Source organism: Notothenia rossii, assembly GCF_949606895.1.
Source record: "Notothenia rossii genome assembly, chromosome: 6".
Taxonomy (NCBI): Eukaryota; Metazoa; Chordata; class Actinopteri; order Perciformes; family Nototheniidae; genus Notothenia; species Notothenia rossii.
This window is the reverse complement of record NC_136909.1, coordinates 39,325,123-39,342,208: the sequence shown is the minus strand read 5'-3', so window position 1 is coordinate 39,342,208 and position 17,086 is coordinate 39,325,123. Positions and strand designations below refer to the sequence as shown.

General features: G+C 42.5%; 2 protein-coding genes across 8 annotated transcripts in view; one reads left to right on the top strand and one right to left on the bottom strand.

Annotated features, from left to right (window-relative positions):
- Positions 1-29: 29 nt before the first annotated feature.
- sdhaf1 (succinate dehydrogenase complex assembly factor 1) lies at positions 30-2,828 on the bottom strand. Its single transcript, XM_079686349.1, has 2 exons — positions 2,626-2,828; positions 30-1,772 (listed from the first exon to the last, which is right to left on the bottom strand). Exon 2 carries the CDS (start codon positions 1,513-1,515, stop codon positions 1,267-1,269), a length of 249 nt encoding a protein of 82 aa, XP_079542475.1. The 5' UTR covers positions 1,516-1,772; positions 2,626-2,828; the 3' UTR covers positions 30-1,266.
- Positions 2,829-3,069: 241 nt separating this feature from the next.
- nudt18 (nudix (nucleoside diphosphate linked moiety X)-type motif 18) overlaps positions 3,070-17,086 on the top strand; it is a 32,687-nt gene continuing 18,670 nt past the window's right edge. Inside the window, exons 1-3 of one of the 7 annotated variants that reach the window (XM_079688557.1) lie at positions 3,134-3,165; positions 6,662-6,753; positions 8,541-8,600. The gene's annotated coding sequence lies outside the window, so the exon portion shown is untranslated. The other 6 variants (XM_079688555.1, XM_079688558.1, XM_079688559.1 and 3 more) reach the window with 6 other exon arrangements.

Genomic DNA, 17,086 nt, shown 5'->3' with positions numbered 1-17,086 from the left:
GTAGGATATATCCTGCTAAATTCAAGGTCTCACTGCAGTCATTTATTATTAACAGACACAATGTAATGCTAATATAACTGTTATACTCGTCACAGCTTCAGTCTTGTAGATATTGATATTTCCAATACGTTATCTTTCAAGTTATTTCTCTCGCTCTTAGTGTTGTTGTGACTCGTCAGGCCAACTTGATGTCCATGGCTGGTGTGTTTCATTCAATTAAGGTTGTTACAACCCATACCCAACAAAATAGTGGCCTTTACAATAGTCAAAATCACGTGAAAAATTAAATAAGGCAAACTCAAATGAAATGATAAGCAAAATTAAAATATCTAAAGGTTTACATAAATGTTACAGTTAAGAACTGTCTCTCCTTGGTGTGCTCAATCATTAAATAAATGTTGAGGTTAATTTGAAAATTACTAAATGTTCAAAGAAATAGAACAATTAATAGATAACATATTTATTAGACTGATTACTTATTTTTGCATTCATATTTTTTAAATGCTTAATTATTCCCAAATGTATTATTTTCTTTTTACATGTTTTCTGATGTTTATTTCCCTTTACTTATTGATTTTTTAATATATCCACTCATATGCTAATTTGAACTACTTATAAACTGTTGAATTGTTTAATCTATACAGCAATGCATCATATTTTATAAACAATATACATGCTTAAAAATAGCATAAAGTGTACTCTCCTGCATGACCTATATCTGTTATTGGAAGGAATTCCATGAACCATTGAACATCTTCATCTTGTTTATGACCTAATATCTAAATGAATAACATTCCAATCAGCCAATTATGTTTGCTGATATTTAGCTGAACTATGACTGTCAGCAGCACTATTTTCTAAATATCAGTATGTTAGCCTTGTTATTGTGAACATAGTATTTAGTGAACAGCAATAAGCTCTACTGTCCAAGTAAAGCCTCACAGAGCTGATGACCATGAACAAAAGTGGAGTCTGTCATTTGGGAACTTGTTAAAATGTTGATGGCTCCATGTACAGTGATACAAACTGCAGAAATAACTTTTTTCACTTCAAAGCTAACTTTATTATCATGAGAGCTCATTTGAAGTATATTTTTAATTGAATGCGTCTAAACAATCAGAGAACGTTCATTTGGATTTTAAACTCCAAAATCATGTTTCTTTCCCAACTGGATACAAAGCAACACGGGTGACAGTTTGGTCGTAAGTCTTTGAGAGGTATTTGTCAGTGTCGTTCATGGTCACATGATGCCGTACAGGTCAGAGGTCAGCTCTTTTCTGCAGGTTTGGCGAAGGAGCCCAACTGTTTGGTGTTGACGTCCCTCAGCTGCTCCAGCTGCCTCTGCCCTCGTCGGTACAGGTACTCGATGTGCATCACGTCCGTCTTCTTGATGCCAGCGTTCTGTCTGAAGTCGTCACGGATTCGGGGGATGAAGCCTGGTTTGTCTTGTCCGGCCCGCAGGAACTGCCGGTAAAGAGCCAGGATCTGCTTCTGCAGCTTACTTTGCCTCGCCATCGGACAAACTCACTCACCAAAGATCACAAACCAAGTCAAAGGCTGCGGTTCCACCAGATGCTTCTCACGTGATGTTGAACCTGAATGTGCCAAGAGTGTAAAGCTAAAGCTACAAGACAAAAACACTCAGGGCTCCCGACGCTCCACTTAGTTTACTTTCCGGTGAGTTCTCTTCAGTTGATCCTAGAGGTGTCTCTGAGGAGGGTGGGTCCACGCAGGATCTGATTGGCTGAGAAGTTGTCTGGGATCTGATGTGACTTTAGGAATAAAACACACTGAATTAGGATGATGAGAATACAAAAACAGGACAAGCAGAATTGGAAGAAGTACTGAGATCCTTTACTTAAATACTTTACTATGGTTTTAAACTACTCCATTACAAGTACAATTCATGACTGCAAAATGTTACTTCAATAGGAGAACATAATTAATATCAGCTAATCAGAATTAAAAGAACTCAATATGCAGAATGGCTCTTTTCACAATATTGTATTTGTATACTATCCGTTTTCCTCAGGAACATGTACATGGCAGGGCACTTAATGTTTTAGTTTGTTAATGTGGAGACAATTGTAGATGCTGTCTGAAATACTGGGTTGCATTTTTGTATATTGGTACAGTACTGTGTCATATCATAGAAGCACATCCCATGTTTTTATATGTAAAAAGTAACTAGACACTTACAAATTGCAAAACTGACAGGCGGAAGACATCATCACAAGGACAACTTTAAATTAAAGCAAACATGCATGCACAATGCTTCACTGTCTGCCCTAAAGTGATTATAATTGAACAAAGGAATCAGCGTGTCTACATTTACAAGCTTCTTCAGATTGTCCCACTTCTGTAGCCTAGTATTTAAGAGCCAATTTCCCAATCTCAGTATTAACTCTAATGATTTTCAAGGACCAAATAGTTTTATGACCTGGTGCATTGTGAAATTGATCTATACAGATCATTCAAAATGTAATTAAATAAGGACTGCAATATCACTCTCTCCTTCAGCCCTAAATACATTTAAATGTAAGTTCCAGGAAGTGTTACAGCTAAATGTTAATGTTAGTTAAACTAGGAGATACCACAGTCACATAGCTTAGCAGGTTAGCTTACCTGTTTCAAACGGCCAACTGTTTACTTGTTTACGTTGGTTGAAGAAGTTCCGTAATAAATCATCACGCTAGTTAATCAAACAAAATATAAAAGTATAACTTGCACGTCATTTCAATCTCTGTAAACTGTTGTAAAGCGCCTCTGTGTGACCTTAGACGTTACAAAACCACTGTGAAGCCAGAAGACTACAGAACTTTTAACTTCCTGTAAACGATTTCACAATAAAATACTGATTATTAATAAAGAACCTGAAAAAACGTTACATTTTGCATTGTTGGAAATATGGATTGCCATATAGCGTATATGAACATAGTTTTAACCTGTGCCAGCAACCAGTGGTGAAAACCAGGGTCTAAATTAAGTAACTTAATAGCCTTTATTCTAACACATTTTTAGGACAGCTTTTATCTCGAAAAACTGAGATCCGGAAAAGTATGTGGATTTCCTATTTGGATTGAGGTGTCGAATATCAAAACAGAGCAGCAGCAGGCAGCACTGAATCTCTGCATGTCAACTTTACGCGGTCGTCAAATTTAAAAGGTTCGTGCTTTTAATTCTGTACATTCTTCTCAGTCTAGTGATACATATTATTTCCGGTTGGGAAGTCTTTGTAAACAACTGATTTCCTAACGACATTAAGCTAATTTAGCTTCTGTCAGGGTCCGCTAAATAGTTTAGCTTATAAAACAATAATAAATCATGCGTATGGGATTAGTTTTGTTTCATAAAGATCAAGGAACACTTTCTCAGAATCAAGCAAAACTAAGAGTTTAAGAGAAAAAAAAACTGAGTTAAGCAAAAATTTATTTTATTACAAAAATAAAACTATAAGTTTCAAACAAATCATTTGTGTAATCATGTAAACTATAAGCCTTTTTTCTTTGTTTTAACTTATCTTTTTGTTTGCAGTTCTCTTTGCTTCTTTCTCAATGATCAGACTTTTGCTCTTGCTGCAGCTCTCTCATTTGCTCCCTCATTTTTATGGCGTTATATTTGTGCCTCTATCCAGAGCACGCAATGAAACATTTTGAGCATAGAAAATGCGATTGAGCGCGCACGTGAACATTTTTGAGCACGGAGAAATATATTTTCTCTCATAAAACTCCTGCTCCGTGCGCAAGCAGACCGCTGCACGCACTCTCTCTCCCTCGCTCGCTCGACCTCTCCAGCCTGTGCGCGCTCAGCCTGTGCGCGCTCAGCTTTGCCTGCGCTCGCTCAAGTTGTCACAGCGTTTCAAATGTGCCACAAAACCAACCAATCGGAGAACTCGAGAAGGTCCATTCTGATTGGCTGATCCAGCGGCCAGTTGCAACAGCGAAAGTCCAAAATGCTTGATCGTCACGTGGTTCGGGGAGACTCAATAGTTCCCCCGGAAGTTCGTGGCGGGCCATTTGAATCACGATTTGAATGCATTAATAACAGGATAGAAATAAAACATTTGGTAGTTAGTGGTCAATAAAGGTTTTGATTTGCAATATGTATACAACATATCGATATGTGTATGTAGTTACATCAATGTGTTTTTTTTTTTTTAAAGTAAAATGTGCTAATATTTGAGGATTAAGAGGAGCACTGAGGAGAGGGCCACTCGCAAGTCCTGTTCAACAGAGAGCCGTGACCTCCTGTTGCTCGTTACTTTACTCGCCGAGCACGTACGAACTGCGCATGCGTGAGTGGCAATAACTCTCCTTACCAACAGGCGGCGGTAGTGTGTATTTGTCATTCAAAACAGGCAACAACCGGAAGACAGAGAAGAAGAACAAGTGATATAAACAAAAAACAAATAGCGTGTGCGTTAGCTTCACCTTAGCATATGTTCTTTGCAGGTGTTTGTTGAGGTTTGACGTGGTGTTTACAGCAGTGGATAACAGCTTCTGGCCTGGACACAGTTTGCAACTCACCGTCACATTCCTGTCTATTCTTCGGACAAACTCAAAATAATGGGCATACCTCCACCCCTCGAAAGTTATCGCTGACTCAGCCATGTTTATGCAGCACTGCACGTGGAGATGAGGACGCGCAAGTCGCGCAGATTACGTACATATAAACCGACAAAGTACTGATATAGTAAATACAATTTTTTTTATTTTTGTGTAGTTGTATATTGCAATAATAACGTATGGTTGTCACAAAATCCCACTGCACACCCGGACTTGCCTCACGGCACACCGTTTGGGAACCACTGGTGTATAGAACACCCCCAGAAGAACCAGCATTTAAATTATTATAATACTACGAGTGAAAATATATGTAAGTATTGATCATTTGTGTTGTTTGTGCTGTACTGTACGGTCTGTTTCTTTATTGTGTTAAGTGAGAAGTAAAGAAAAGCTGTGCTATGAAAGTTAGCTTTTGCTACCTTTATTAGTCCCACAGAGGGGATCCATACCAAGCCCCCAGGAAGTGCGCCGGACTCAGATGAAAATATTCGTGGTGGCCAAACGGCGGTACTACACTTCCGTTTGGTTGCCAGGCCCGGAAACACCTTTTCCCATTGACTTACATTTGGAAAGAGTGGTCTGTAAACTAACTAAACTACCCAGTATGAACACTTGTATAGCCCTTATTAAAAACATTCGTTCCTCAAGTTGTAAAAATTTGCTAATAACGTTATTCTGAGATTTATTTCCCTCTGCATTATGAACGCGCATCTAACCCACGGGACCGCGCCGCCCGGCACGTTCATGTTACGTGTTCAGCATGGTCCCGACCAATCAGAGCACACTGTGCTCACAGGGAGGGTGGGGCTGGAGCTACAACGAGCCGTTAAATGCAGAGACTAGGCTTGTTTGAGACGCGTTGCGGCTCGCCTCGAAGGTAGACGAGAATAGCCGATCGCAGCCGGGGGAGGTCTCAAAAAGCTCGCCTGAAGTCGGGCAGCTCCGAGTCGGCTTCTTCTTCTGCTGCTTGGCCTTCTTCTTCTTCCTCTCTCGGTTTTTTGGCGGATTGCAAACAACTTTAAGGTGCATACCGCCACCTCCGGAATCGGCTTGACTAAGTTTGCATTTATAAAGAATGCACACATGTGTTTAATCGTTAATGTCAGATATGTACTAAGTAAATACATTTGTTCCTGCTCAAGATTAGATTCAACTCTATTGTTATTGCACAGATTACAGGTACTGAGACAACGAAATGCAGTTTAGCTTCCAACCAGGAGTGCAAGAAGCCGTAAAGTGAAAAGTAATGTACACAATCTACAGAATAAAATATAGAATGAATTGAATGATGAATAAACAGTGAGGGGTATGAATATACACAGCAGCCTGTGAGCAGTATGAACAGTGTGTATGAATATGCTAAGATATATAAAGTATGAAAACGGTAAGCAGTGCAAGTATAGTATAACATATATAGATATTCATTTCATGATGATAAACATTGTGGAACAATTATGAAAAATGTTAATGGAGGGAGCGACGTAAAACTGACAGAAAACAACAACAAACATTTGCCGAGCCAATTGGAGAGTTTCATCACGAGCACGTGGTAAAAACCACCAATGAGCGCTCAGCTCGAGATACCAGCGAGTCGTTTCCCATAAAGCATTTCGCTTCCGCAGCCCGTGGAGAGGAACTGCGCCACCTCGCTGCGCCTCGCTCTCAAGGCTGCGGGCGTCTTTGTCCCGCGAGATTTCAACGTCTCATGTAGACGAGCCTCCAGAGCAAGTCGGACAAAATGCCTAACCATCATGCAACGCAATAGCAAGACGTTGATCGAAATTGTGCAGGTCTGCGCAGGTCTCGCTTGTCTCAAACAAGCCTAGTGAAATTCAGTGAACACAATACACGTAGTTCACGGGCGTCGCAGCCATTATATGAGGGTGGGACAAGTCCCCCCCACTTTGTAAAATTATTCGTTTATACCCCCCCACTTCTACCATGTGGAAAGTCCGTGAATCGGTCTATCCACTCGCCGCACTTTGTAGAGCGCTGTGTCAGTGCTTCACTATCAAATCCATTCCACTCGCTTATTGAGAGAATGCCCAAATCAATGAAACTCCTGACCATGTTTTCACTGCTTTGTACCAAGGCAGATTCTCACATAGCGGGCGCATGTTCAAGGAGTGTTGCCATAGTTATGGTGGACAGCTCAGATCTGTTGTATGAAGCGATGCCAGTAGCAGAGGTAAGGCACACACACCAAGTTTTCAGGACATTGTTAATACAGTGAAAAACAAAGCTGACGACAACATGGACATAAGAATTTTTTTTTCAAAGAAGAGGAAAGTAAGTCTTCAGCTGGTAGCAGTTAATCAGTTAACAGTGATGGCGGCGGCAAAAGCGTCTCACTTCTTGAGAGGAGTTTCGTCTTTATGTCATGATAGAGAGATACAAATACTGAATAGCTTAGATGAGAAAAGGCATCGAAATGCCAGGTTACTAGTATTTATCATGTAAACAGGGAACATGAATAACCAGAGGCCTGTACTACGAAGCTGGATTTTCCTAACCTGGATATGTTTGAGTTAGCCGGTTGGCCTAATCCAAAACATACGCGCTTTCGCTAAGCTGTACTACGACGCTGGTTATCAAGTGGATCGCTCAAGCCAGCCGTGCCCTATCTAGTTAGGTGCACGTTCACATGAAAGGGGTGGTATTTGGAGCATTCAACCAATCACAAACATGGAGAAGCGTACTGACAGCGCAGCGTCATACTTCCTGAATGAAAAGTCAACTATAATAATAGACATATGAACTGAAGAAGTTAAACTTTAAACATTCATGACTTAAACACTTTATCCAGGATAAAAGCCACATAGCTGCACCTGCAAGGTGAATACAGCTGGTAAAAGAAAAAGTGTTTGAATGCGTACATTAACAGGTTTATGATATCACTGCCCCGTCTAAGACACGAGTGGATCTGACTTTAATTACATTTGTCTTGAGTGTTTCGTCAACTGAATGTGTTGCTTAAAATAATACTTCTGCATACAGTATGTGACATTGTGAGTGTTGCAAGGCCATATACGGCTCAGCTGACTCAGATAAGGAAATGTATGATACATTATGATGTGATATGCCGCGAACTGTACGTAATGTTACTTTAATCCGGTTACTTATGTTGTGGCAGATATTTAAGTAAGCTTTCTTAACGCTAATGTTATAATAGTCAGATTGCTCTGAAGATGGGAGGTGATATTCTATTAATGTTCACGTTCACACAGTCTGTGATTTTTGCCGGCCGTCTTTCCTGCAACGGCAGCTTTTCTGTATTTCCTTTCTCCTGTAATATGACTTGATCGCTTTAAACTCCGCACACTGAGCTCTGATTGGTCAGCAGACAGTGCTTTCACTGAGTTGAGCTCTTAGCCTGCAACCTAACCTGCTCCGGGGCAGGTTAGCCGCACAGCATAAGTTACCATGGAAATCTAGCCTGCTAAAAAGAGAACCAGCGTCGTAGGACCGGAAAGCCCGAGCTTTCCCTGAAGTTAGCCGGCTAAGCGAAAATCCAGCTTCGTAGTACAGGCCTCAGATCTCTCTGTGCTCATGTAAAGACCATGATGTACTGTAGAGACGCAGTCAGTGGGTTTTACTGGAGCCTCAGTTCAATAAGAGATTATTTTCTGAGTTCTTTAACTTAGGTACTCTCTCAAAATGGTAATGTGCAATATGTTTTAATTATACTTCTTATCATTCAGAAGTTTTTTGTGTGTGTTTATGTTTATGAGTGCTTATAGGCAATTTCCATCCCAGTATTCAGTTAACTATTTATTTTCTGTGCACATTACATAGACTAGCTAATATTCTACCTACTGCTTGGGACTTTGAGTCTTCAAAATGTCCAATGTCACAGACTGGGACTTACTTTAGAGTCAGTTGTATTTACATTCAGTATGACTTGTTATGATTCAATGTGAAAGAGTATACTGCTCAATAAATAATTATCACTTCACCACCTCTCTTGACATCTAGGCGCTTGAGAGTGAGTCAGAGGCAGAACACAGGGACAGTGGAGAGAGGTCCATTGCTGAGGTGAGTGATGAAAGGGAAATGACAGTTTAGAGTCAATTGTGATGTGGACTCTCATCCCATAATTTTAAGGAAATCAGTGGGGATATTGAACAAGAAACATTTCAGTCAAGGGGCATCATGTGACCAATATCGACGGAAGATCAACATTTATTTGAACATTTAAGTCAATGATACCATTCCTAGGTGAACTTAACATCCGTATGGAGTCAAATCAGTCTCAATATTAATAAATGCTCACAGAAGGATTCACAAATGTATTTTGCGATTTATATATAAATGACTCTCCACAACAATATCTCTCAATGCACTCACAAATATTTATTGTTGTATAAATGTACAAAAAATGGGCATTTAAACTGCTTTTTATTAATTCAAAGACGGCTCTGAATTAATAATCAAATATGTTTACTTTCTTTACTACTGGATGAAATTACAAAATGTACCCATCATTTTCCTCATGCTAGTATAGCCACATAAAAGTATCAAACCACCTGTTAAAATGCACCAGAATAAAGGAAATCTATTTTTTTTTTCGTTTGGGGGGGATCCCCAAACCCCCCGTTAAAAATGTCCCCCCCACATTCAGGATGCTTCCTACGCCCATGCGTAGTTTACAGAGATGCTGTATGAGAAACCAATGTGAGTTGTGTTTATCTTTACCCATGGATGCAAAATAAGAACGGACCCATATCGTCTTACTGCCATCCCACGGAGCTGTAATAATGGATATATTGCACATGTTTGCTGTAATTCATTATTATACTACATGGGCTGTATGATTAAATCTTGTACCGTAAATGTTGTATTAAATAAAGTTAATATTACCAACGTTAGATTAACGTCCCTGTAGCTTCTTATTGCACTAAGAAGCTTATTGCACTGTATATATATATATATATATATATACAGTGCAATAACTCTTTCATGCTAAATGAAGCTCTGTTGCTTGGATATCACTAGATCCTGTTACAGCGTAATATAAGTCACGATTGATGTGTACATTAGCATAATTACTAGCTAGCCGCTAGCTGCTATCTGCCGCCTCGTTAATATCAAATCCATCATAATAACAAATCATTACCATGCTGTCATTAACGCGCGGTGCTGTTACGTGTATGCAAATTGATGTGCTTGATGTGAACGCGCATCTTGGTTAAAGTTGCGCATGCGCTATGAGCGCACATACGGTTACTTCTCAGGCATGCCGGGTAATCTGTGACGTTTCGCTCTCTCAAAAGTTGGGCCATTTTATCATCATGCGCCAATGAGCAGCTCTCATAGGAATGAATGAGGCCCCGCCTCCCACGCTGTATCCAGTTCTTATTATACATCCATGATCCATACCAATGCTAGCTGAGCAGCCTGACAGCAGGGACAGTTAGCTACTTAGCTAGCAGTTCGTGAGCATGTTGGTAGAGTCAGACACACTCAAACGGACTTGTGTGCCTGACTATACCAACATGCTTTCATGATTCTGTTTAGATATGCAAATATAAGCCATGATAGCTTATTTTATTAACACGCTAATTTGATATGAAAATCAATGGAGGCTGAGTTTACTACTTCTCTTTGTAGGAAAACTGAAGTTACCTACTGTAACTCCAGCTTCTATTTCGGATAGGCTTCGCCCTCTAAGGCTATCGCTATCGCTATTGGGTAATCCCCTGCGCACCCGCGCAGCACTGAAAACACTTGTAGTCCACGCCCACCTGCGAGGTGGGCCCCATCTTCAGACTCACTTCCGGTATAAATAAGAAGGAGGCTCGACAATCTGCTCCCACACAAACAGCTTTTCTTCAGCCATTCGTGGAGCCAGTGGGGCCCAGAACTTAGAGGGCTACGCCAATACTCATAGAAGCTGGAGTTACATTAGGTAACTTCAGTTCTATTTCGTATAGGCTTCGCCCTCTAAGGCTATCGTTATTGGGTTAAAGAGCATCTTGCAGTTTTATTTTTTTCTACATTTATGCTTAAACTTGCTTGAAAATTACAATTAAAAAAGTGAATGTAGGATTTGATATGTTTTACGAGACATAAGGGCAGGAATTCAGAGGGAAAGAAGCAATTTTGAGCTCTGCTCTTAAAAACGGCTTTTTTAATACGCGTCATATTACATAACAAAGGGGAAACATCTCCGCTCTCTGACCGCGGGTATAGTTATTAGTTGCTTTGAGTTGAGCGGTTGTGTTTTAGTGAGCTGGTATTTTTCGGTAGTTTTACATTGTATTTCACCATTTGTAATCATGGTGCAGTATTGTGTTTGTGCAGGTTGCACAAATACCAGCCTGTCAGGCAGGGGCGGATCTAGACAAATATTCATGGGGTGGCAAGAGGGTGGCAGGAGAATTTCAGGGGTGGCATCCCCTGGCAGAAGTATATGCTGATTTAATCGCAGTCATATCAATCAATGTTAACTTGGAAAGCCACAATATTGATATTTTAACTCAATAACATTAGGTGACATTATTGTGGCACATCAGTAAAGCCTTAAATATAAATATATAAGGTGGCACACGTAATTTAATGAATTTTAACTGAATGAGTTGGTTTAACTCTTAGACCAGCAGGGGTACCAAATATGCAGACTGCTGCAATAAGTACATTAACTGTCTCATCGATGTGTGTCCTATGAATATGATAATATTAACAATCATATTATTCCTATCAGCTGTCAATCACTGTTATGATTCACATATTCAGTGTTATTATTAAATAAACCATATTTTTTGGAGGAGTTAGTGATTAATGTTCCTCAAAATGCTTGCTCACCCTCCTTCAAATTTGAAAGACCAGTAATTACTATCATAATTCAAAAGAATCAAAGGAACAGTTCAGCGCCCCACAACTTCATTGCAAACAGTTACAACCTTGACGTTACATCAGAAAGAACAAACATTAAAGAAATGACTAACTGCATCAGTTGGGGTTAAAAAAACGTGTATTCAGCTAAAACATACATCGCTGCAGTTATTATCCAGTGGAATGCCCGTACCTACTGGCCTAGTTAATCAAAGTGGTTACTCTTTTTTGGCTGGGCAGTGAAGTTTTACACACCGTCTTATTTGACTTTCTCAGGACTTGAAACTTTTTTTTGGGGGCAGACCCCCACAAAGAAGAAACATATATTTACACATGTAAGGTCATCTTCTTAAACAGTTTATTATTCTCATCGACTCATCCGTGAGCAGAGCATCAAGTTGGCATGTCTATAACAGCTGAATGTGGCGATTACCATCTTGATCAGCAAAACGCCACACAAAGTTATTAAGATTTAAAGCTATGGTGCGTTTTGATTCAATGCTGAGTACAGCCAAACTTGACAGGCTCTTCTCTGTCATAGTAGACCGCAAACAGTTGCGGCGCCAGAGTATTTGTGTTGGGTAATCTATGGTAGGGCTAACCCATACAGTGGTGGGGCTCAAGTCAGTATTTGCAATGTAATTACATACACGCTCCCCTTGACAGTGAAACGCCACGCGTGAGGTTTAGATTATTTGCCTGTCTCAATACAAATTGAACTGTATGAAATAAAAAGGCACATTTGTCTTGTAGTAAATAAAAAGGGCGACCTGGAGCCAATCCTGCAATTTTCCCCCAGGTGAAAGAATTGAAAACCCAACCCCTGCAGGGATTCTCCCCCAGGAGATTTTTTGAAATACTAACATCAAATACACATTCTGGTGCTCTCTTGAGAAGAAAAATAAATAAATATATATTACTACACAACGTATTTAGAAAAATGAATGCCATTTTAGTTTTTTGTTACTTTGCTCTGAAAGCTGAACCTGCTGCTCCTCACAGATAGGAGAGGGAAAAGGCTGTGTGAATTACTTTACATTGTGGATAAAGGTGGATAGCCCCTATTGTTCTGTGTGTCAAAATGAAAGACAGCCCACACACCTATCAATCATCAAACCGTGGGATCTTATTTCATTACGTGTTGATTTCTATCGACACGTAATGTTGTATCGATGTATATAAATGTACTACAGCAAAAGTATTCTCCGTCGGGACTTCCTGCAACAACACCACGCCGTTATCGTGATTCTGATTGGCCAGAAGACATTATCAAAGATGGTCTATTGAGAAGACGATCACTACGTGACAAAAGTTTTCAAAACCGTTTCTAATCTTCGGCATTTCCAGACAAGTGGCTACTGAAATCAATCTTACTAACTGCTGTCTGTGCAATTTACTCCGTGCGAGTTGGCAGACTTTATTTTGCTTACTTTAACATCATTTTTCATGGTGGGGCTAAGCCATTTATTGGTATGGCTGTAGCCTACCCCAGCCATACCCTGACCGCAAATACCTCATTCCTTCTATCTGCTTGTATCCGAAATGCTTCTCTTTTTGCGCTGTCCTCCCGTTCAAATGAAATCTCCGCCAATCATATTTCCAAGCTCGCGCCAGGGGGGTGGGGGAGGGGTTACAAGGCTCGCGTCTTGTGCTGCATTCACTTGCACTCGGACATTAGAGATTTTCTCTCATAAATGTCCGATGAGCCACAACTTTTCTTTCAAAAACAAAGCTGCCAAATGGGGTGGCAGCTGGGGTGGCAAGGCATTTTTCTGAGGTGGCAGCTGCCACCCCGTGCCACCCTGTAGAACCGCCACTGCTGTCAGGACATCGAGTCCACAGTAAAAAGGACCGGAGCTAGCGTTCGTTCTTGGGTGCGTTGTGCATCCACCTCCCTGCAGCACATACTCTCCACAGCTTTATCAGGAAACCGTATTACTTCTCTCTCCCCCCCTTCGCTGCTCTCTCTCTCTCCCCTCCGGTACACGGCACCGTAAGACATAGTGTGGAGTTGCATTAGGTAACGCTGTGGTGGCTGTACTGCTCCAGCCGTCTCCTTTGTGTTTGTTTGTTTGTTTCCCCCTGTCTGTGTTTTTTGTGTGTGCGTGGTGGCTGTCACTCCTGGCTCCCGGCTCAACCTCCACTCACCTGCTGCAATCAGCTGTGCACCCTCCCCGACTACACACCTGCTTTGCATCAAGCCATTTACAATGGCATATCAACGGAGGCTCCACAACCTTTCTCCGCCAGATCGTCAAGTATCAGCCGTATCTCGCGTCTCTCCTCCGGTACACAGCACCGTAGTGTGGAGTTGCATTAGGTAACGCGAGATACGGCTGATACTTGCGCATTAGTTGCTTTTATGGATCAGTATCAACAGTCCTGCCAGTAACGTTACTATATTATCAATGCTACGTTAGTTATAGCCTGATATATGATAGCTAACTTCACAATGTTGTGATGTGACGTTAGCTAACATTCTGTAGCTAACACCGGTCACTCACCAAGATAGCTGCCCAGTTCTCCACTGGTTCTCCTCACACCAAAGCTCAATTTCTCTCCGATGGCCGTTATTTCTTCTAATCCTTGGCTGCTCCTGGTCTCTTGGACGCCTAGCAGGCTCATAATTATAAGGTTGTGGTCCGTCATATGCATTCGAATATTCATGTTCAACTTCTTCTGTGTCGAAACTAGCATTGGGATCCATGTTTATTAATACGTTACACCGGCCGCTCTCCCCCTTGTTTCCCCCATGTTACGTCACACGCGGCAGGTCACGTGCCGAGGCTTTTTTATGCGGAAGTGAACATTTCTTACAAAAATGACGCCAGATGTCACTGTACTGTATATTTCTGTATATTTAAAAAGAAATCTAGTGCAGGGGTCGGCAACCCCTGGCACGTGTGCCAGCATTGGCACGCGGCACCGTAACCAGTGGCACACTAGGAATAAGTGGAATAAGTGTGCAAAATATTTAAATTGTATTTTCGGATCCTGAACGAGACCGCCGCCAGAGCGCGTCTCCCGTTACCTGCAGAAGGAAGCCATGCACGCAACGCAGCCCCGCTCTCCTTGACTCCAGGTGACTTTCTGCCGCTTTCCTCCGTGGTGCAGTGCTGATCGTTTCACCACGGAGGAAAGCACTTCACTAATTGCAGTACCCATAAGGAGCTGTACAAATGCCGCAGTTTTTGCGTGGCTGTGTATTTAGTTGAAAGCCCAGTGGCGATCTGCTCATCCCACATCGAAATAATATGCTACAAAGGGGCGGACTGGCCATGTGTGTTGAACTTTCCTGTCGGCTCCCAGACCGTAGTCGAGGAGGGCAGAAGCAACAAGCTTCAGGTTCAATAACCCACTTTAGCTTAAATGACTGGAGAGAGGCGAGCTCTTCTTGGGAGGCCGTTGCATTTATTTAACTGTTCTTCTGTTTCACAAAATACATCACAGACCTCTGCTTTCCTGCTTTCCCGTTTCACTTCCAGAAACATACACACGCTCGCTCAATGTCGCTCTACCATCCACAAACACACATGCACAAGCCACACCCCTCGCTCTCTCTCTCTCTCTCTCGCTCTCTCTCTCTCTTAAAGGGACAGCGATCTCATCTCACTCTGCATGACCCTAATTAAATAACATGTGAGAATCACAGAACTGACGATCGTCCTTATTATCGTCCTTATTATCGTCCTTATTATTATGATCGTCCTTATTATTATGCCGTTTAAACCAATTATATAAATTTGTTTGTTAAATTCGGCATTGTGTAAGTTGCGACACTGCGTCCCCGCAGCGAGGCTCCCCCGCCCTCCTGCTGCTGATAGTTGACGAGCGTCAAGCTCCTCAACCCCGATAGCTGGCACGCTGATAAACATTTTTTTTTTAAATGGCACTTCATATCAAAAAGGTTGCCGACCCCTGATCTAGTGTATTCATCTTTTTCCTACACATTTATTCACAGTTGTCTTTAACTTGGAAGTTGCTCTTTAAGGGCGAAGCATGATGTAGTCTGCGCCCCACTGGGTCCGCCCGGTACTAGAAGCACAGACACACCTGCCCAGATAATAACCCATGCCTATTGCGCCATGCGTAATGGCGCATCGCCGTCCCTGGAATATAGCATAACATTAATATTTTCCATGAGGGGACGAAGGCTGGGAACAATACAATCCTGCCGCTGTGAAAAAGTAGAGACGAAGGTCACACTTTGTCCAGTGATAAAAAAGAGGGAACAAGGGCAGCTCTCTGCGTGCAGACAGGCAGGAGAGAGCACACAGCTTGATCCCTGACATCACTCACTCTGACAAGACACTCCATACAGGGTGTGTCAGAGAGGAATGGGAGACATCCCTCAAATAACATTGAATAAACAAACAGGGGGAAGACCAAGATGCAGCAGTGCAAATGTCTTCCACTGTCTTCTCCTTGGATCCGGAGACATGACGGAGCCACAGAGAGGGCAGACAAATCACTCACCCTTTTTGCTGATGTCAGCGCTAAAAGTAATGCTACTTTGGCTGACAAAACCTTAAGGGGAACCTGATCCAAAGGTTCAAATGGGGCTTTACTAGGTCTGAGTCTCCGTACTCCTCGCAGAAAACGTCTGGATGGCTGCTGATCGCTCCCTCCTCCTGGGAGAGAGCGTCCCCGTGCCACGGAATTTCCCACGGTCTGCCTGACAGTGTACACTGTAGGCATGGAAACCAGGACGCTCCCGTGCGCTCCAGGGCTATCAGGACAGCTGATAGCCGCTTCTCCCGCACTCGGTCCGGGAACCGAGGGGTCAGCAGAACTGGTGGGAAAAACGTATAACAGCACCCTGGGCCACGGCCGATGTGCGAATGCGTCTACCCCCAGAGGGGGGTGATCCTGCGCTCTGCAAGCCCCTCTGTTCAATTCGCCGGGAATATACATTGCTCTGATGGAGAGCAGCGTGTGTGCGCGCCCAGAACAGCAGCCGCCTGGCTGCGTTCAGAAGCTGCACAGATCGTACTCCTCCCTGGCGATTGAGGTAGGCTGCCGTGGCATGTTGTCTGTGCGAATCAACACATGCGAAGTTCTGGAATACTTTCCAAAACGGAGAGCAGCTCCAGCACATTTACCTCTGACCCACGAGGTAGATGTGCAGGCGAATGACCCCCCCTCTGGAGTCTCCCCCAGGGGGATCACCACGTGACCAGCTGACGTCATGCTGAGCAGCTGCATCACGGAGAGGGCTGTCACCACGCTGTGGGGTGTGACACGCCGGGGGAGAGCTGTCAGTTTCTCCACTCTCTGCCGCGAGAGCCGCACTCTCATGCTGGCTGAGCTTAATTCCACTCCCAGATAAATGATTGTCTGAGAGGGAAGAGGACAGCTCTTCTTCCACTTTATTATGAAATTCAGGCTTTGACAGATGCGACACGAGATGTACTGTCTGTAAAGCGACTTCCTCCCTGGAGCGACCCAGCAATAGCAGGTCGTCCAGATAAAACCCCACTCTCATCCCTCCTCTGTGTAGCGGCTTCAGAGCCTTCCCTACACACTTTGAAAAAATGCGAGGAGCCAGGGAATATCCGAACGGTAAACGATTGTCTGGTCTGATATTCCCTGAAATGAGAAATGTAGGAATTTCCTGTGTTTCGGGATGATGGGTACGTGGAATATGCATCCTTCAGGTCTATGGAAATGAACCAGTCGTCCTGCTG

What these genes read in the sequence shown, in the direction of transcription:
- sdhaf1 (XM_079686349.1), bottom strand. Translation starts at nt 1,515, where the DNA reads ATGGCGAGGCAAAGTAAGCTGCAGAAGCAGATCCTGGCTCTTTACCGG.